This window comes from Haliotis rufescens, unplaced genomic scaffold (genome assembly GCF_023055435.1).
Source record: "Haliotis rufescens isolate VD_foot unplaced genomic scaffold, xgHalRufe1.0.p SCAF_89, whole genome shotgun sequence".
In the NCBI taxonomy this organism is placed as follows: domain Eukaryota; kingdom Metazoa; phylum Mollusca; class Gastropoda; order Lepetellida; family Haliotidae; genus Haliotis; species Haliotis rufescens.
Genome location: NW_025964382.1, coordinates 1,077,150 through 1,099,508, shown reverse-complemented (window position 1 = coordinate 1,099,508; position 22,359 = coordinate 1,077,150). Strand labels below are relative to the sequence as shown.

At 38.0% G+C, this 22,359-nt stretch overlaps 1 protein-coding gene across 1 annotated transcript; it reads right to left on the bottom strand.

Moving 5' to 3' along the window:
* Positions 1-574: 574 nt before the first annotated feature.
* On the bottom strand, positions 575-22,141 carry LOC124150698. The gene is made up of 4 exons (XM_046522700.2): positions 22,045-22,141; positions 5,013-5,231; positions 3,882-4,115; positions 575-1,176 (listed from the first exon to the last, which is right to left on the bottom strand). Exons 1-4 carry the CDS (start codon positions 22,097-22,099, stop codon positions 917-919), a joined length of 768 nt encoding a protein of 255 aa, XP_046378656.2. The 5' UTR covers positions 22,100-22,141; the 3' UTR covers positions 575-916.
* Positions 22,142-22,359: the final 218 nt, after the last annotated feature.

Genomic DNA, 22,359 nt, shown 5'->3' with positions numbered 1-22,359 from the left:
GGCTGATGCATGTCATCGATGTCAATTGCGTGGATCGATGCTCATGATATTGATCACTGGATTGTCTGGTCCAAGCGCGATTATTTACAGACCGCCGTCATATAGCTGGAATATTGCTGAGTGCGGCGTTAAACAACAAACCAACCAAATCATCTGTCAACCGTCGTTAACACTCATGCCATAGTGACACTTTGAAAACCTATATTCTGATGGGCCAACAACAGCATCCAATCTACCTGTCCAGACAATCTAGACAATGATTTCACGTCACCGTGAAGGAACATATTTATTTCGAAGCAGTTGTGTACGCAAACCCGCACGGAAGGCAATGTTAAAAACAATATCTTTCTTCATAATAGTTTCTAAATAATGCTGTTGTTCGGAGGTTATTCCAACAAAAGCGACAAACCACGTTCAAATAATCTTTAGAAATCTCTCCTCATAGAAGATCTCCATTGTACGATTCCGACAATTTAAAAAAGCATGTGTTTATGAATCTCTATCAAATAGTGATGATACCAGGTGTTAGAGAATAGGTATGCGTATCCTGCCCCATTGGTGACACCCATCCAAACCACATGCAAAGGCAAGTGAACCGTCCACCTAAACCAATAACACGGGAATGTGTGGTTCAAGGTAAAATAGGGAATTATATCAGACATAATTTTGTTTGTGATTGGATGCCGTTTTGACCTTTTTGTTTATTTTGTTTGTTGTCCAGTGCGGCACCCAAAGATATTCCTGGTGGTCTGTACATAATCGAATCCAGACCAGTTACACAAGTGATTGATATTATGAGCATTGATCAACGCTCTCGGTGTACTATTGGTACTATTTGTTAATCAAACATAGCATCCAGATAAACATAATGTAAGTCAAACATAAAACATCTACAGAGCAAATAGTGGATCTGGTACTAATTAAACTGATCAGCCAGGTGACAGGTGATGTTGCTGGAACACTTCTCGATGGTGAACTTGGTCCATCCGACGGCTGCTGCTGCATCTGCTGGGTTTGTTGTCAGGAGACAGTTGGGAGCAGCTGTTGGGTGGTAACTGAAACTGAGGCAGGGCTGGGACAAGTGGCACTGAAGACCGCATTCATTGGCGGATGCAGCTGTGAGAGACGTCATCGGTTTGGAAACGTTTTTGTTGAATTCTTTATTGTACTTAGCTTCTGAAAGTAAACAGCGTGTTATTCAAAGAGTTAACTAAATCCTAGATGATTAGTTCATTAGCACATTTGAATATATACTTATATAAATAATATAGTTATGACTTCGTTAACCTTCGGGTGGTGTTACACTTTTTATTAAACACAACATAGCAGAATTGTAGGTAAAAACATTTAGAATAACCGATAACACTATGATTTTAATGTTGATAAGAATGTGTTATTATCTGTCTATGTAAATCCTGTAGGTTCGTCATGGTATGACGCTGAACCACACAAATGCGATTTATCTTTAATTTTTAAGCATTGCTATCAGTACTGTGTGACTTGAGTGATATCTACATTCTTATTGGTGGTGACCGCAATGCAAGGACGGGTGAGGACATTGATAGTGTTGAAGATAGTACAGCTGAGATTTGGGGCGATGAGGACATTCATGTTCTATTTGATTTAGTGAGTGTCAAGAGACAGTCGTGTGACAAAACTGTAAATTACCGAGATACAACTTTACTTAACTTGTGTGCTGCTTTAAATTGTTTATCATTAACGGTCATTGTGGATCAGATGCAGGCATCGGAGACTTTACTTACTTAAGCCATACTGGGAAAAAATTGATTGATCATCTTATTTGTTCTTCGACTAACTTAAGTTGTGTGCTGCTTTAAATTGTTATCGTTAACGGTCATTGTGGATCAGATGCAGGCATCGGAGACTTTACTTACTTAAGCCATACTGGGAAAAAATTGATTGATCATCTTATTTGTTCTTCGACTAACTTAACTTGAGTGGTGCTTTAAATTGTATATCATTAACGGTCATTGTGGATCAGATGCAGGCATCGGAGACTTTACTTACTTAAGCCATACTGGGAAAAAATTGATTGATCATCTTATTTGTTCTTCGACTAACTTAACTTGTGTGCACGTGCTGCTTTAAATTGTTATCGTTAACGGTCATTGTGGATCAGATGCAGGCATCGGAGACTTTACTTACCTAAGCCATACTGGGAAAAAATTGATTGATCATCTTATTTGTTCTTCGACTAACTTAAGTTGTGTGCTGCTTTAAATTGTTATCGTTAACGGTCATTGTGGATCAGATGCAGGCATCGGAGACTTTACTTACTTAAGCCATACTGGGAAAAAATTGATTGATCATCTTATTTGTTCTTCGACTAACTTAACTTGAGTGGTGCTTTAAATTGTATATCATTAACGGTCATTGTGGATCAGATGCAGGCATCGGAGACTTTACTTACTTAAGCCATACTGGGAAAAAAATGATTGATCATCTTATTTGTTCTTCGACTAACTTAACTTGTGTGCACGTGCTGCTTTAAATTGTTATCGTTAACGGTCATTGTGGATCAGATGCAGGCATCGGAGACTTTACTTACCTAAGCCATACTGGGAAAAAATTGATTGATCATCTTATTTGTTCTTCGACTAACTTAAGTTGTGTGCTGCTTTAAATTGTTATCGTTAACGGTCATTGTGGATCAGATGCAGGTATCGGAGACTTTACTTACCTAAGCCATACTGGGACACATTTGATTGATTATTTATTTGTTCTTCGACTAACTTCCATATGTGCCTGAACTATGATGTCGTATGGAGGAAGATGCAGTTCATTTACCACTAAGGTGAACATTTCAGTCACGTGTCCACCATGCACCGTCCGTGCGAGAGCATGTTTTTGACACACCGTCTGATGACTACCGTTTTGTTTGGGATAACAGCAAAGCGGATCGGTTTAGAGACAATCTGCTGGCAGATGATATTGTATCAATATTGGATGACTGTTTAGACCTTATGTTAACTAATATTAATGGAGCAGTAGATTTATTTACTGAAGCAATTTGTAAAGCTGCCGTATGTATGAAACATAGACACATTAATCGAGTTCATACTCGCAGCCATGGTTTGATAGTGAATGCAAATACTACCGCCATGAGAAAGAACGATTGTTAACTGTTTTTAATAAATGCAAAAGTGATCAGTCGTTGAATGATTTTATATGTGCTAAAAATAAGTTTAAACCCATATATATAAAATGGGATTTGGGTTTTTCTTGGAAGATCAGTCTAATGGAAGTATAGATTCTGTTGTTACGGAGTTTATGGCGACATAAAAAAATATGTACCAACAGGACTGACATGCCTCCCTATCTCTAGGCTCTAAAACGCTCTCGTACTCCCTATTTGAACCCATCTTTTGTTGTTGAGCCATATATTGGCTGTATCACTGTAAAGAAGTTTCGTGTGGCTTTGGCAAGGTTAAGGTGTGGCTCACATCGTCTAAAAATAGAAACTGGTGGACACGCGAGCATGCCAAGAAACCAAAGAGTATTTGATATGTGTAGCTGCGGTTATGATGAAAGTGAATACCATTTTCTATTGATATGTAGTGCATATGAACACCTACGGCAATTGTATGTTCCCAAAAAGAATTATATCTTTCCTAGTTTACTCAAATTTAACATGTTATTGAAAACAATTCGAATACTTCACAAAAAATGGGAATGATTTTTTTCTTTGCTTATAATTTGAGGAAAGAAATGTTAAAAATTAGCTGTAGCACCGTTGTTACATGTAATGGGCCGATGCCTATGCTTCGTGAATAAATGAAAAAATGAAAACGTTTATAGATTGATGAAGAAAGGTGGATAGCTAGTTAAACGCATGTTCGAAGATGAAAAAAATATATTACCACTTCTTTTCAGTGGCGTGCCTTCAACCTCAACTTCCGAAACAACTAAAAACTCAGTGATGTTTCTCCAGACCCTCACGAATCTGACAGGTCGTGGGTGGGAACAGTTGAACGTGAAGGTTTCTCCTTTTCCAACTACTCCTGGACACTGGCCGCAGACAAAGATTTCCACATCCGAGCAGTCGAAGCTGTCATCAACAGACACACCCACGTACGCTCTTTCCAGGTTTTCACCTATTTAATGAACGATTTACAAGACATTTCTATAGGTTGTCAATAAGTACACTTTTTTAAAATATCTTTGATTGGGCAGCATTTGTTTTCTACATTAACTGATGGGACCAGAGTAAAACATAAAGAAAACACATTTGGGCTGGAAGACGTATACGAAAAACCTTCATCAGTTGACGGGGCGGTCGGGTAGCCTAGTGGTTAAAGCGTACGCCCGTCACTCCGAAGACCCGGGCTCGATTCCCGACATGGGTTCAATGTGTGAAGCCCATTTCGGGTGTCCCCTGCCGTGATATTGCTGAAATATTGCTAAAAGTGGCGTAAAACCAAACTCACTCACTCACTCATCAGTTGACACAACGACGTGAAATTTCAATATATGCTACTTGTCAAACAACTGTTACATGAAGGTCGAATTGGTTATATCTACCCAAAGTATAATTCTATGTTCCAATTTTTAGTACAACAGTTACTTATCAGTGCTAATTATTCCCCCCCCCCCCCCCCCCGCCCCGCCGTTTGCCCAGTGTCCGTTACCAATTACTTAGCTCTGATTACTTAAGTGTTGGCTTCCATTGTCTACTGCAAATCACCCATCAGCGCCAATCATCTGTTGGCTTCCCTTATCAGCTTCCACCCTTTGTTATTTTCCACCTTTTGTTATCTTATTACTTTTGTTGTCCTTACATATATATATATATATATATATATATATATATATATATATATATATATATATATGCTCTCTGCCTCATGGCATTCATTCACCTGATGAAGGAGTAAGCATATACTCCGAAACCTTGTCTTCCTCATAATAAACAAGTTGACATCCATATATTCTCTTCCTTATTTAAAAAAAATAATATTATATTAAAAAAGTGCATTCTGAAAACGACTCACCATAATTCCAGGTAACGTCACTTGTGACTGAGATGTTATGGATAGCATAGTATCCCTGTAGATCTCCCTGCCAGGCGGGAGTTACATTGGACGATGTTCTAGCGGGTGTAGATCCGGGGTTGTTTAAACCATCATTGGCAAACTCAGCGTTCCAGAAGACATCACTTAACCTACTGGGCTTTGCTAGCATAATGTTCCCTGCCTCATTTACAGAAGTATCTGAAAGTAAAGGCATCCACAAATCACCCAACATATACAATAACGATTTGGTATACGAGCACCAGTTGATATCTCCATGTGATGTGAGTGAGAGAGAGAGAGAGAGAGAGAGAGAGAGAGAGAGAGAGAGAGAGAGAGAGAGAGAGAGAGAGGGGGGGGGGGGGGGGGGGCTTCTATTACTAGATTACAAGTCCGGACTAATGCCGATTTATATCATATCAACCATCCTAAATAATGATTGTGTGCAAATGAATAATGTCAATAACCCGCCTCCCTCAGCCATATCACCAATTTATGTCTTACAAAACAAGGATGAATCGAGATTGTCTCCTCCCACAATCTGCTGACCAACATTTCGCCTGATTTCAGATACCTCTATATGTAAGACTACAGTTTTAAAAGCCCCGATCGCGATTGTTTGTAAGGTTACAGACATAGATAGATTCCAGCTGCCGTTGCACGATACGTATTATAATTACCACCAACCCTTGGTTAATCACTGGAATGTCTGGTCCAGACTCGATTATTTACAGACCGCCGTCATATTGCTGGAATATTGCTGAGTGCGGCGTTAAACAACAAACCAACCAACCCTATACAAGCATCCATTTTCAGATATGATATTAAGAAACATTAAAACAAAAGATGCCATGGTGTGTCTCGCATTATCCTTTTACTCTCCTTCTGTGTGGTCATAAGAGGAGCGGCGAATGCAGAACACCCTCACACTGGCAGTGCAGTACAGTTCTGTGAAGTGTCAGTGTAACGTCTTTTTCAGCTGTATTTACAAGAACACATGAGTGTTGGCCAGACACCATTGACAGACTTATTGATGAACTACGTCAAGTGACTGCTCTGTACAGATTACTAATATTGTATCATATGCTGGTATCACTGAATGCACCATCTTCCCGAGGCAAGAGAGTTATCTGACTATAAAAATCCAGTTTCCACCCTTGCCGAACTAGGCTGGTATTATGGAGTTACATTTTGGCTGGACTAACGAGTCAAGGCATAGTCCAATCAAAATCGCGCACCGAAATCGGAATCCGGTTCGTAAACTGTCATGCTGATTTCGGTCGATTGCAGGATTTGCAAAACATGTGCACCGCCAACTCGTTGTCAGCAGATATTTTCCAAATCTTTTCATGTTTTTAGTCAAGGGGCTCACGTGAATTGATGCATTTCGTGATGTAAGACCCGTTTTATCACATTATAGATCTCGATTAACGATCAGATCGTCGTGACTTCGTTGTTACCATGTATTTGTATATTGATGGCATGCTAGACATGTTTTGCATAGCGTATGGTTAGAATTGTGCTTTATTCCTAAACGGATCAACTGTTTTGCATGTTTTATCTTAACAGGTCGAATTTGTACACATGTCCCAAACATCAAAACTTTTGAAGATCTAAACATATTGAAGAATATAGCTGATAATCAATACCTGTTTAGGAGTGAGGCGTTACATAAATGCGAACTTGAAGTAGTAGCTATGTTTACAGCACAGTGTCATATCAATCGAACCTCTTGAAACAAATATAGTTGTTCAGAACAAGCGTGTGTGAGGTTTCAACTTAATTGATGTTTTCAATACGATGACATGCTCTTGGAGAGAATTTAGAAGCGTGGTCAAAGTGCAAAAGTCGGATTTGACAATTGGATTTCAACCTGTTGAACAAATTGTAGGTTCATCGTTGGCCGAACCATGCACGTTAAGTTTCAGCTACATTGGTCTGGCGGTATTTAAGGATGAGATATTTATCCCGAATGACACATGATTTGTTTTACATTTTCTGACATGGTTGGGTAGCCTAGTGTTTAAAGCGTTCGCTCGTCACACCAAAGATCCGGTACAATGTGTGAAGCCCATTTCTGGTGTCCCCCGCCGTGATATTGCAGGGATATTTTGCTAAAAGCGGTATAAAGTCATACTTACTCACTCAAATATACTAATTATAGTGCCCGTCTCACCTTCTAAGTTTCAGTGAAGGTTAGAAGAAAATGTCTTAAGTATATTATATTTTTTTAGGTCAGAAATTCGAAATGCAATGCTTTGAACAAATTTGAACTCCTGTGTTAGCGAGTCTATGAAGCCACTTGGAGGAAATGTTGACAATATAAAACGTTTAATGACTTAAACTCTGACGAATGATGTCGACAACGACGTAAGCATTTAGGCCTGATGATCCAAAAGGAGCTGGAAATGTATAAATAAAAGTACAAAGAAGCATTTCTACAATCTTAAGAAATCAATGTACATAAACATCATGAGGCATGCTATATTTTACAATGTTGACAGGTGATGTTGATTCCGTAGTTTTGGGTGGCAGGCCCATGTGGATCATTCGATGAATATATAATATTACGTGAAAAATGCCATTGTAAATATAAATGCGTGAAAATAATGGTTAGACCTACTTAAGTCTAGATTTTAATAGGTAAGTCTTGTGTTGATATTGAAAGTGATCATACGCGACATACAAACGGATATTTGGTGTACAGTGAGGTATCCCGTATTCTGATTGGTTGTATGGATGACAAGGTAGCCACAATTTTATGGATATCAACTTCTTTAATACTGTATGGATGTTTCAGTCACAAGGGATAACTATTTCGAAGCATTATCAATCATAATTCAAACATTTTTGTTTTGAAAGGAAGTTGGATTAAATGACAAATTCCTATTTCTGTGATTTAGTGATTATTAAAGTTTTATACATTGATTTTGATCCCAGTCAAAGGGTATGTCAGCTCCATTTCATTTGATGCCTTTAACTTGCATTACAGACATACATAAACAGAAACAGCCTACCCCCCTTTTAGTGAATGTCCCAATATTTTCCCACTGGCAACATTTACCACAAGCCTTTTTAACATAAAAAACAGGTGACAGCTGGCCTCACTGATAACTATCAATATTTCATATGCGTGAAGCTACGTATTAACATGTAATACGCATTTTTCATTTAATAACATCATTTCCGGAATTAACAATTCATATGCTCCTTGTAATACAACGTCCTTAACATACCCTTATAAGCAGTGAAACAGTTTGATATATTATCCCAACTTAGAAATCATGTGTATAGAGTTTCGTCACAATATCATCAAATGCGAGAACAATTGTTGCAAATGTAGGTAGTGCTACAATGGTGATCATCACACAGACAAAGCATTCTGAATGAAATTATTATTAAAGTTTGTTCATTGAGTAAATAAGAGAGGAAATGGAGTTGGGAAAAACCCATTCTGTCCCAGCCAGCTGTCACTGCAAACACGAAAACGTCGTTTTTTTCCGTATATGGTCATTGGACGGAAAAACGACTAAAAATTCATTAAAATTGATTAATTGGTCAGCGTCTAGAAAGTGTCCAGAAAAGGGTCGAGTTTTTCAAGCGTAAAATGGACGGAAAAACGATGCTTTTTGCTCCGCCTTGTACAACTGTTAACGGCCAATCAGATGGCGCTGGTCCACCGACGCACGTGATGTCCAAGGCTTCCTTTCGGAAGCTTTAGGTTTCGTATTTCTGGCATGCCTTGCTCTAGTATCTGTCGCGCGCAGTGCAGCGAGATTTGCTGATAAGCTAGTTTTAGGATATGTTACATGTTAATGGAATTCAGACACGCGTCAAGAAGTCAAACCAAACAATGTTACTAAGTTTATTGTTGTAACGGCTATGTACAGTTACCCCTATCGGATAATGGGTTGTGTTTCATTTGGTTATAACAATAACTAATTTTTTAATGTGAAGTTTGCAAGATATACGACTTGGGCGCGAGGTCGGTCACATGACGTTCTTCACGTGACTGTATTCTTGAAAAGGCGTAAACACTGACTACTTCCACATTCCTGGGGAAAACCCTTGGAATTCCCTGGTACGAATTCATACAGAAGCGTGGTTGCAAGCCCATTTAAGGATACCCTCGCTGCAACCCATCCCAGAGAGAAAAAACACGAAAAAAAATCCAAACTGTCGCAGTGACAATTTACAGATATCTATGAATTTACCTTAGTATATATTTGACACATCTTCACAATCACCTTTCAATGATCGGCCAATTGATCAGTGATGCCAAAGGCTTGAAATAGCCACAGGTTAATTAACAACTTCGAAAATATCTCCCGTCACGTTTATCGTGTCGGCCATTTTGACGTAGTGTACTTGATGTAAATGTATTACGACGCTCTGTCATTGTAATTGACTTACTGAGGTAATTCTGCAAAAGATCTTCTCATCTAATGAGGATATTGTTTGGAATATATTTCTTGTAAACATACTAAAACATATGTTCCTCGCTTTGGGCGGAACTATTTTATTCCGGGGTGGCCCATTAAATCTAGTAGTAAGTCAAGGCACCATGCGTGATCTGTTATTTTATGTGTTTAAATTACGATTTGGGGCGTTAACAAAATACACTGACGCAAGTATATTCTATTCAAATCAGTTGGATAATTGAATATGCTTTCTTTTACATATTACATAACATCACTGCACAAAATATGAACAGTTGCAGTAACACACTACGGTAATCGCATTAAACATCATTTTCAACTGTACAGTATTTCAGTATTTCAGTTATATCATGGTGTATCAGACTGATGTGGGATAAAAACCGAAGTGGTTCAGGTCATCCAATGGGTGTTCGGGAAAAGGTGAGCGTATCCTGCCACACAAGTGGCACCCGTCACAAAACATGCAAGGACAAGTCAATTGTTCACCTGAACAAAGCACGGAAACACACAATGATGCCCGTCCTCAGTTTTACCGAGCATGTAAATTATTTTGTCCGTCAAAAACATGGACGAGTATAAACAATATGTTCATTCACGTAATACATGTCATACATTTGACAAAATGTATTGACTCGGAGCATTATTGTTAATCACAGCGTATGCAGTTGAACTCATCACCCATCCCATTATTGATAACCCTTCTTGAAGATCTATGAAATCAGAAGCTGCAACACTCTATCTTTTAACTGGCATGTCAGACTTCTATTTCATTACTCAGTTTTATTTGCACGGATTACTATAGAAGGGACATTGTCTCGTTGTCGCATTGTCGCATTGACGCCTTTACAAAAACAAGCAAAACGTGTCAAAATTAACAAAAGCGCGACAATTGGCCATTTGTCGCATTGTCGCGTGTTCGCATTGTCGCTCTTTGATAATCCTTTTCTTTATTTTACAAAAGGGCGACGATGCCGTAACGCGACATTTTCAAGGTCAAAATATGTCTCGTTGTCGCATTGTCGCCCCATCACAAATGTGTATAAAAGGCGTAAAGTTCAGTTATTGTTACAGTTAGGAAGTTCAACCTGATAAATGTACGTCTTGAAATGAAAACACAAGTCCGTCCGCGAGTCCATAACGTTTTATTGTGAGCTCTTCTCTAAAAGTGCTTAGTGTTCAACTCCCAGTTCCAAACACGTAGTACCTCCTCAATAATCCACATACCTCCAGTGCAGTGGTCTTCCGGAAGATCTTACTCTTGACCGTATTAGACAACTGACGAGTGCACGCCTGACCTGTGACCTCGTTGCAACCCTCGTGATGTGTTTGCCGAAGGGAGAGGTGTAGGAAATGTGTGCTCCAGCCCAGCACAGAGCTCGCGACACACTGTATACTGATGTATACAGTATATTGCAGTTGATATACTGTATACTGCATGTGATACTTATTTGCGGACATGTTACAACTTTCAAGATTCAAGATTCAATTTGCATATATTTCATATACAACAGACCGCCGTCATATATCACTGGAATACTGCTGAGAGCGGCGTTAAAACAAATTGTTTTCATAATGGAGCGCTGCAGTCATTTAAAATAGAACCGTATACATATGTACATGTAGTACCAACTCACTCTATTTGTTTCGAATATTCAGCAGAAAATATATTATTAACCAGGTCTTTGGGAAAAGATATCAAATTTTCATAAGTAGCCACATAGGGATGACAAAGGACCCCTCGCTGATTAGGTTCTTGTTTACTTAAGAGCAGAGTTGGCCATGTTAGATGATATAACCAAAATCCAGGCGCTGCGGCGGGGGGCAAGCTGGTCTTGTTAGTGTATGGTATGAGCTGTGACGTTGACCCAAGAGAATAATGTAAAACATGTGACCAACTCAAGTCTATAATGATTGTGAAAGTCTTGATTTCCCTAGCTCTAGCCTGAAATTAAGAATTGTTCTATGCTCCATTTTAATTGTATTATTTTCATTTTGTAGACATGGATGGACCAACCAGGAAAGAAATTGATGGAATATTAATATCACATGTTACCACTGATCCAGTTAAATTCATCACACAATAATACATTAGTATTTGACATTACGGCATTTGATTATTAGGGCATGATCATGTACATGTTCACTGTAGTAATGTACACACCAGTCAACTTGATTATAATTTTTATCAAAGTGTAGCGCGGCATCAACGATTACTTTATGATATCCTCACTTGTCATCGATGTATTGACATCGAACAATGGACGGCAATTCGAAATTCTGATTGATAGCTTCAATAGGGACCGCGCCGGTGTCAGTACAATTTTCCTAGTAAAAATAAGTATCTACAAAATATAATCTGAAGCAGACAAGAACAATATTTTTTTTTTATTAATGCTTACTTTCATGGATAGAATTAAGGCAATCTAGGCTTGCCAAATCGTTCTAGACTTGAGCTGGATTCCTTTTAAATTTATTCTGTATGGTCTGGGAGACGAACGGGCGTCAGTATCGCATGGAGAACTGGGACAGCCTTAATCAGTGTAATCGGATATGTTGTGGAGTTTCGGTTTTGGGCTGTTTGCTGAATATATAGAATTGCGAGTTATGTATACTCTGTATTATTTCGTCATGGTAGCATATATATTTTCTATGTTGCTTTTTTAATTATCCACAAATAATGAGAACTACAATGTAAACCTCTCTCTGGAGATATGCAATAATACTACTGAAGGGCATATCTGAAAAATGGGACTTCTCGACAAATATTTCTTTCTTAAATACTACCCGTTACAGGTATTCTGATCATTATATCATACTTTGTACAGTTCAAAAGTCAAATAATGGCAAATTGTGTATTTTTCTACATTTTGAATTAATTATATTTTCTGAAATAAAACCTTAGCATCAGATAGTGATATACACGAATATGATCTATACTATTATAAATGAATTATCAATTTCGTATTATGAATTAGATAAACAGAAATATGATAGTAAAACAAATTATTTTAATCTATTCTTGTGAGTAGGTAACGAGAGATCTAGGCAACGCACTAACGTAGCCATTTATGAAAATGAAATATTAAAAGTTTAGGGGTTTGAACCTGCACATTGAATGACAGGGAAGAAAGCAACGCAATAATCTAATTATGAATCAAATTATGTTATAAAAATAACAGAATATTTAGAAAATATAAGTTTAATTTCTCATTGTTGGAAGGTGTTTAATAATTATATAGATTTTGTTTGATTGTTTGTTGTTTAACGCCGCACTCAGCAATATACCAGCTCTATGACGGTGGTTCGTAAATAATCCAGTCTGGACCAAACATTTAGTCATTATCATCAAGAGCACCGATCTACGCATTTGGGATACGATGACATGCATCAACCAAGTCAGCGAGCCAAGTCGCCTTCGTAGAAGCATGGGTTGTTGAATGCCTATTCTAACCCGGATCTTCACGGGTATTTTTTTAAATAATAAAGTACAATGAAATTCTGTATATGTCCATAATAAGTGTGTATAAGTAGATGGATAATATGTCCATACACGCCAAGTAAATGGTATATGCATTAATTTAAATGCAAATGATTCAATGATGAGTTCTTTCACAAGTCCATATTTCAAGGCATGTATTTGATATTCATAATAACTCCACAAAAGCTACACAATGGCAACAAAACGGTACCAGCATAACAGATACCAATAATACATGAGATACATATAATTACTTTAAAGTTAAAACATGTATCTAAATAGAAAATAAGAAGGATACACTTCCGACATTTATCGTATTTTGTTTTCGTTTGGAGAGAGAAGTTGTGATTGGTATCTGATGGGTGCAAACAGGTGTTCCCTTCCGCCAAGGCCTTGCGGCAATACTATAGCCCAAAATGAAACAAGCCTTGTTCAACAGGTTCAGACTCAAATTTCTATCCCACTTGGGCTCCTTTTAAATTTAAATCTAATTTCTCGTGTCGATATGTGTCAGAAGAAATGAAATATTACAGCACTGGTGAATAGGTTATATGCGCATGTCAGCGTCGATCCTATAATATCCTTTTTTGCAAAATACATATATACTGATGAATTAAGGTAGTAATACTACGCAAATATATGTCCAGATGCATATATCAGTATCATCTCGTGATCTTAATTCGTGCTTTGAGCCCTTTTTCTACCGGAGATTCTGGGGTGTTACATCACACCAGAAAGCCAGGTCCAAATTCAAGTCATAATTTCATGGTCCGTCTTGTATGTTGGAAACCAATATCGCAATATGGCTAAATATTGCTGAACGTGGTATTAACCCGATTACTCACATAATTATTCCATTTTCTACAGTCATCTACGAACACTATCTTTAAGGAGGTACATCTGTATCATCCAAATGTCCATACATATATGTCCACATTTATATGTATAAAGCAAGTCGTCCTGCACTCTTCCTATAACATAAATGTTAAGCATTTCCTCTGTATGGATTTATATAATGTAATATCGTTTTAATGTAATGCTGATGCAGTAAACGTACCACAGACCTAATGCTAGAATAACATCTAATTTCTGAAATGAACATATTTTACAGAAAAAAACAGTTGTTTAAACAATACTTATAAAATATAAGAACAAGGAGCCAAGAGCCAAATATTGGGCTGTGTTGGACATATTTGTTTCGGGGTCTTATGACAGACAAACCTGATGCCTTTAAGTATAAAGATAAGTAAGTAAAGATGTTGTACATATGTTCGTGATTAACCCAAACTTGAAAAATATTGAAAGATGAGTGGTAACTATTTATGCCAATATTTCAAATTAGAATGAGAGCACATCAGGAAAGCATGGTACTTTAATATACGTATCTTGTTAACCCAATATTCTTTTTTAAGTAAGAACAGCATGTATATCGAGAGTATAGGTTTGGTGCGTGACTTATCACACAGTACTTTCAGAAAGTGTGCATATTCTGTTTATCGGCAATAAATAACATAAGATGATTCATACGGGTAAATACGATTTACTTCAGAACTAGTATAGATTATTTGAGGTTAGGGGGAAATGTATGTAATTGACAGAACTTTGGCCGGGTTTGAAGGATTTGGGTCCTGGCTTGGGCTTTGTGTTGGACGTGTAGACGGCATTTCCAGGTTTGACGTATCAATGACAAAAATGATATCAGATGCAATTCTCTGCCTTTTCGGGTGAACGATTGGCTTGCCTTTGGATGTGTTTGTGGCGGGTGCAACTAGTGGATCGGAATGAGCTCGCGTTTTTGCGAGCATCCAATGTCATCATTTATTATGATGAATCATGAAACATGCTCCTGATGTTGTCGCAATGGTGCAGTTGGCGCTACTTTAAAATTCGCAAGGGTTTCTCATGATAATGGAAATGCTTATGTCGCTTTTGTTGACCGATAAACATGAAAAGACATAATGTTAGTGTATATGGTCATGTTATTAAGAAACAAACGACGAGTGGGAGTTGTTTATTGTACGATAAACAACGACCGAGACTCGTTTATTTCTATATGAGATATCAACATTACGTACAGCCTCTTTTAGGGTGTTAAATTAGGAAACAATACACGCTTTACAATATTTACCCGTACTTGAATAATGATGATTCCTTGAATAGAATCCGACAGCGGCCATGCTAGATAACACCATTTTAGGATTTGAGTTTGGTCCTGCATATTCTCACAATTCTCTCGTCAATCATCTGTACCTTTTCTCCCAATACCGATTGTCATATCACTCTCATTTTCGGATTCTCCAGCAAAATTTATTGGGAACAACTCACTAGACACATACCTCTCAAAAATAAGGTCAAATTTACAAATTTTACTTTTCAAGTTGCGAGTGCATGTTCGAATCTCAATAAATGACGTCATGATAGAACAATGTTTTATCGTGAAATAAATATCGCTTCCTTCTTTGTTCTTTGTGATTTATCGCGTAGCTATCTTATATCATCAAATGCCAATTTCTAATTGCTTTATCATGACGTATCAGTGTCATGTAGCAATAACATACACAAATATCGTTGACTTCGACGTTGAATAGTTTCATGAAATATGATTATCCTCTTGTGTGCAATATTTCTGGTTGATAAATCTAACATATTCTTACTTTAAGAATAGCGACTATACATTATTATATATCCCTTATCAGGTCTCTGTAACATTTGCAAAATGATACAAATATAAAAATACAACTGAACCTAAATGTAATGTTTAAATATCCTTACGTTGCTGAGTGCAGCATTTAACAATAAACAAACAAAACATAATATCTTTAAGAATTATGTTAACCAATCCGATGCTAAAAATAATCTCACAATCTCCATACCTCTTTCTCTCTATGAAAACATAATAACTTTTTTTTAATAATCTGAAGGAATAATAATGGCAATACTATCATAATTATCATCATTATTTATGTTACTTATCCTCAAGTGAAGTAGTCCTCCACACTATACATTTAGTGAAGAAGCCCATGAACATATGAACTATGTAACATACATTCATGGAAATTAGATGAACAGTTGAAGTTAGCAAATGATATTATTCGGTCGAACGTCTATCAGCCATCTATTCTATTCATGAAGAACATTTCACGTGGGACCAACAGAGGGAATTATGACTATCGACTTGCTAATTATTTTTTATATTCATGCCAGCTCAAACGATCTATTGGCTTGATTTATTGTTATGGTATCCACAAAATAAGTAGGATCCGATTTTTTCCGTTTTTGTTGAAATAAAACTGAATAATATTTGCTGTTTACATATCAAAGTTTGCCAAATTGTTACAAAATGTTTGCCCACAGCAAGGCTACGTATCCCCAACATATTGTGCAAGGCACAGTATCACTGGACTGAGGGAGGGCGGTATTCCTCCTTGTGGGTCACCTGCTTGGCAATATGGGACGGGAAAACTGCAGGGGGTGAGGGCAGTTAAGTTGATGGTACAGACAGATAAGAGAGATCATTTTACAAATGTGAAACCTCAGTCCACAAAGGAAGAGGCGAAAGTTGAAACTTGGTGAGGTTTACAGAACAAAGGCAGTTATTTCTAGTTTCTTACTGACCGAAGATACATTTAATAAAACAATTAATGTGTGTGTGTGTGTGTGTGTGTGTGTGTGTGTGTGTGTGTGTGTGTGTGTGTGTGTGTGTGTGTGTGTGTGTGTGTGTGTGTGTGTGTGTGTGTGTGTGTGAGGTAGAAGAAGAATTGTACACCATAAAAATGGCTACGTATGTAGTTGGGGTAGATATGTTGAATGCCCGGCCAGTACGACCTTTGAGTCACTACAGTTGCAGTCATTAAAATGCGTAAAACAGTATTTGAGTGAAAGAAAACACTATAAGTGAGTGAAACAAAAGACCTCAGTACAGGCACACCCAGTCCCCCAATCCCAAGTCTGCATGTATCAATACTCATACCTGCCACATCCTCAACCACTTAACTTACTCACACAATCATCTGACAACATGTTCGCCAACCCTCGTATCACAACGCATGCACGCATGCACGCATGCACGCACGCACACACACACACACACACACACACACTCACACATCACATTCTTCTTTCCCCACCATTATGTCTACGTCAGCCATCATGGATCCATGCGCATGCTTTCATACATAATCCATCCTCCCACCATTCCCCAATTCGAACTATAACTATATCCGCCCTCATGTATCGGTATTCGTGCTTTCATACATACATACACACCCCTACCATTCCCCTACATCCATCGCAGTATAACTATGACTATAACCGCCTTCGTGCATCCGCACTTATGTTCACATTGCATTGCATATGCTTCGAATTACACGTTTAAAATATCGTAAATATTTTACAACATGTACATATTATATATCAGCAAACAGAGATTATTATAACGCAATAGATTTCATCCGTCAAAACATCACAGAAAGAGGGGCAGCCTGGAATTTTACAATGGCATCTGAATGCACTATGACGTTCAACTGGTCAGGAGGTGAGAGTTGCCGAAGATTACGGTAAACTTCAGTTACAGATCTCCATTACGAATATCTAAAGTATGAATAAAGATCACAGCTTGCTATGACGTGTACTTCATGCCAGAATTCAGAATTAGCAATGTCCTTAGCTCTAAATTGTATGTCTAAATGCTTATGTAGACAAAGACCCAAATGTATATAGGCATGACCATATTATATTCTACGCAAATATCACCACATTTAAAAACAAAGCTAGATTGAGTCTTTGAAGGGCATTAAGAATTGATACACACAAGGAAAAATATTTATGGATGTCAACGGATGAACACTGCGTTTCGGAATATATACTTTCTCCTTTATCAGGTGCATATTATTAAATGCTATGAGGCAGAGAACATATATTTGTACCTGTAAGAACAACAAAAGTAAAAAGATAGCAAAGAAGGGAACGCAACAAGGGAAGCCAACAGATAACTGGCATGGCGCTGATTACCCCGCCTCCCGTTTGCCCATTGTCCATTTCCCATTACCAATCATTCATAAGTTAAGTTTTGGCTTTAATTTGTCCATTGATAATCAACCATCAGCGTCTATGATCTCCACCCTAAAAATATGTAGTTTACTGAGAAGGTGGTATCCAAATATAATGTGTGTTACTGTTGACCACTTTCTTAAAGGCATTGTTGGTTCAAAGCTTTTGGTCATAGAAGCCGTGCCATTTTTCTCTTGTCAGAGGAGTACAGAAAGTATACGTCATCTGGACTAACATTTTTGGTTCGGTGGCTGGGTTAGATCGATTGGGTGCCTCACTCACAGTGTGGGTTCAAATCCCGGACGGGGCTCAACCCAAGAAAGTACGAGAATCTGTACTTTACTCAGAAAGTGTTATCCCAATTATAACATTTGTTGTCAAGAAAACACAATAAATGTATATTCGGCTTTGAATGGGTAATGATATCACAGACATATACGGATATTGATGATGACTTGGAGGAGCTTCGTAACGCACGTCTTCTCAATTCAGGGATTGGTAAATCCAAATATGTGTGTGCGCGTGCGTGCGTGCGTGCGTAAATGTGGGCCTGTTGGATGTTACATAAAACATTCATCTTGAGCGGGATGGTAGTTCAAGTTGGATTAGCATGTTAACTATATGATCTTCTTTAGGCAGAGAATGCCGCGCATGAATGTATTGATGAAATTCCTAGGTACATGGGGCCTTTTCGTCCCCAGGAATACCCACAGTGGAGACTTCAATGGGGATAGGGTGTACACAATGTGCTACCTGGTAGATTGTGTGTCATCAGACCGGACAACGTTGGTCTTTGACTGATTGTGGCGTAAAACACACTTATTCATTAACTTATATCGGAAATTGAATGTTCATCTTAATTGTTATTGTTGAACATGTAATATATTTTTAAAGAAATAAAACAGTGACATAATAACTACAACTTTATGTGAGCGCGAGTAGCTTTTTTGGAATGAGATGAATAAGTCTTATAAAGTTGTAAGCTTCTTCACAACCGTGTAACTATGAATTGACTTTATTGGGTAATCAAAAAAGAGATAGGACCTAAAATAGCCAAATTTCATCCGATTTCACTTGTCCACCATCTTGGATGCAAGGCGAAAACATTTCAGCGCGTTTGAAGTCACTGAGAATGCCCCCTGCAGAGTTGGACGAACATTCTGCGGTGGCGCGGCTGAGTTGACCAGAGGCTATCAGCAGTATTTCCTGTCCAGGTTATTTAGGTCAATTGTTTGTTTGTGTGTGTGTGTGTGTGTGTGTGCGTGTGTGCGTGTTTGCGTGCGTGCGTGTGGGGGGTGGGGGCGGGTGAGATTAGGGTGATAGATGATAGATTTAGCAACAAGTAAGGTCATCTTGAGTAGGAGGGTATTCGCAGATGGATTAGCATATGAACTATGATTCTCTTTAGGCAGAAAATGAGGATCCACGATGTTCGACCTGGTAGAAGTGTGTTATCAAACCTCACAGCATTGGTTTTTTGACTGACTGAAGCGTCAAAACAAACTCATTCATTTACTTGAACTGAATGTTCATCTTAATTGTTATGGATAGTCACGGAGCCATGATCCAGAGAACAGGGTGTCATTAGATAGAAATAAACTAAGTAATAATAGGATTACCAGAAAAACGGGGTTTTACACACAAGCCAATAAACTTCGCTCATTAACACCAGGGTAAGTCAGTACAAGATTGAAAACTGCCCCATAATTATGTATGACATGCTTGTCGGGTATTGCTACATATATATATGTGAAAACAAAGTTATTAAAATGAAGAGCAAAATTGATGAAAGTTAACAATAAACGTGTATACGTGTTATATCGTCACTGCAAAAATAATGATTGTTTGTCTTTAGTATTAACATTCAAATACGTTATATCTGTATTAGCGATATTGTCTTTGTTCCACCGGTGCGTCAGCGTTAGCCGTACTATCTCGTAGTATAATTGAATTTCGGAAGACATCACGATACAGTTTTTACGATGCATCACGTCTGCACTAGCGCTTGATAACAGCCTTGTGTTTGGGCGTTTCAGTGGTTTAAATCGCTGCTCTTGATATTGTTGATTAAACTTTGATACTATGAACAATATAATGTTATGTGAGAGGTTGACTTTAGAACGGTAACATACTAATAGTATATAGGATGACATAAACAGAACAATGAGAAGTTCGTCCAGATTAGTGTATAGGCAACATTTAATAATTAAAATAATTACATTCAACATCTCCCCTTTTAAGTCCATTTTTCTGACTTAAAAGTAAATGCAAGAACAATCGGCCGGAATACAATGTATAGTTCTTGTCCACTTCCATATGACTTTATAGCATACAATAAGCTATCGGGTCCCGTTTAGATCGGTTTGGGTGGCAGCCTAGATAGCCATAGAATAGTTTCATCTTGGAATCTCCCATAGTTACTCGTTACGATTCCGAACCTTCACGTGACTGTGTTTATGAACCATTGTCAAATAGTGGTGACATTAAATATAGGAAACAATACGCGAAATCGCGCATGCACAAAACGGAAAATTTGGTCAAGGCATTAAGTAATCCGCATGCGCAGAACGATTGATTTCAGTACTTCCGCTAAGCGCTTCGAATGCAGCGTCAAACGCGGGCCTGTAATCTAACACGCGGATACTGACCAATGAAATCTGAGAAGTAGAAATACCGGTAGAGGCTGTTGCTTGATTGACAATGTCAACCAAGAAAGGGAGGAGCTTAACGCTATCGTTCTCTCCCAGTAAATTCCGATGTCAAATAACGACGTTATTTGGACGGAAAAACGATGGTTTGAAAACGTCCAAATAACGTCGTTTTTCCGTCCAATGACCATATACGGAAAAAAACGACATTTTCGTGTTTGCAGTGTGTAGTTGTTCCCACCGACATAGCCTCAAATAACATAACCATTACATGTAAAAATCACCACATTCATTGTCTGATCAAAGAACTTGGTTCAAACGACTTATCAACTTATGCCACACATAAGGCCCATATGTTAACTGAGGAAGAAAACTGCTCAAAACATGCATACTATCAATTTTGACTGGACTCTAAAACCTGAAGACGTGTCTATTCTTCTTTTGTACCGGATCCCAAAGCTACCTAAGAAATCCGCACAAAGAGGAATATTTTGCTGGGTCCAGGAAATGTACCACCAAATCCCTGTCTCAAAGACTAACCATAATCCTCAATTCAATCATGAAAGGTCTGTCATTATATTCCCAGAAAGTATTTGAGACAAGTGGAAGTGGTCTCTAAGTTTTGTAACAAAAGCACCATGGATCAAAGAATGTAAATACGTTTTTCCATACGTCTGTCATGTGGGATGGTGATGCACAAAGTTGAAAAAAAATGTTTTGACAGGATGGAACTTGTTTCCTTTCTGAGATTGCAAAAATAAGTCAGGGAAAATCTTCGAGTTTATGATAATCGCATGGTATTAATACATGTAATCAGTGGAAGGGGATTGGCTATTTGAGCATTATTGAACGGTATGAGATCAGTGATATACCAGAAGATTGTTTTAACCCCCTGATCAGAATCCCTTGATTTGACTTTACCAATCAGAACAGAAATTCAGATTGATATGCATAACGAAACACAAGCCAGCCGGCGAGCACGGGGTGCAATAAGATCATCACCTCACATATTGTTTTTTCAGTAAACTTCGGATAATATCTGTTTCTAATTTTCAAGAATTGTCCGGGAACCTTTAAGATAAAAACGTAAGTATACCTATGATCACCACATCTGGTGACAAATGTCACATGGATCAAGCAATAAAGTTTGTCTTGTGGGATAACGATGTTGAAAGCTGAAAAATTATAATGCTGTGACCCAACTGAATTTGGCTCTTTTTGAGATTGCAAAAATTGAAAAAAAATCCCTTGAGTTTTTTGGAACCAACATGGCATTAATTCCACTTGTCTCAAACACTTTCTGGGAACATAACTACGTTCTTCATTGATTGTATCAATGATTGTGGGTAATAAGTGAAACACGTATGTGGTTGTCAGAACCGTTACGATGGGAAACATACCTTGCAGAAGTAGATAACAAAGAGTGAACAGTAGATTCCTGGCACTTGGTGTCATCGTGATTCCACTTCGTTTCTGAGCAATTGCATCCTGCACTGATCATTGTCAGTGGGTTCCTTGTGTATATATTTGTTGCCAATGGAAGTCTTTGTGCATAATAAAAGACCACCCCAAATCAATGATGATTAACATTTATCCACTTTGTACGCTTGTGCATTTTTGCGTAACATTGTATATTGATTGAAACATGTCTAAAGGGTAATATTGTCCGTGTCCGTTACTAAGGAACGCGGATGAAACTGGTTCTTATGAAGAAT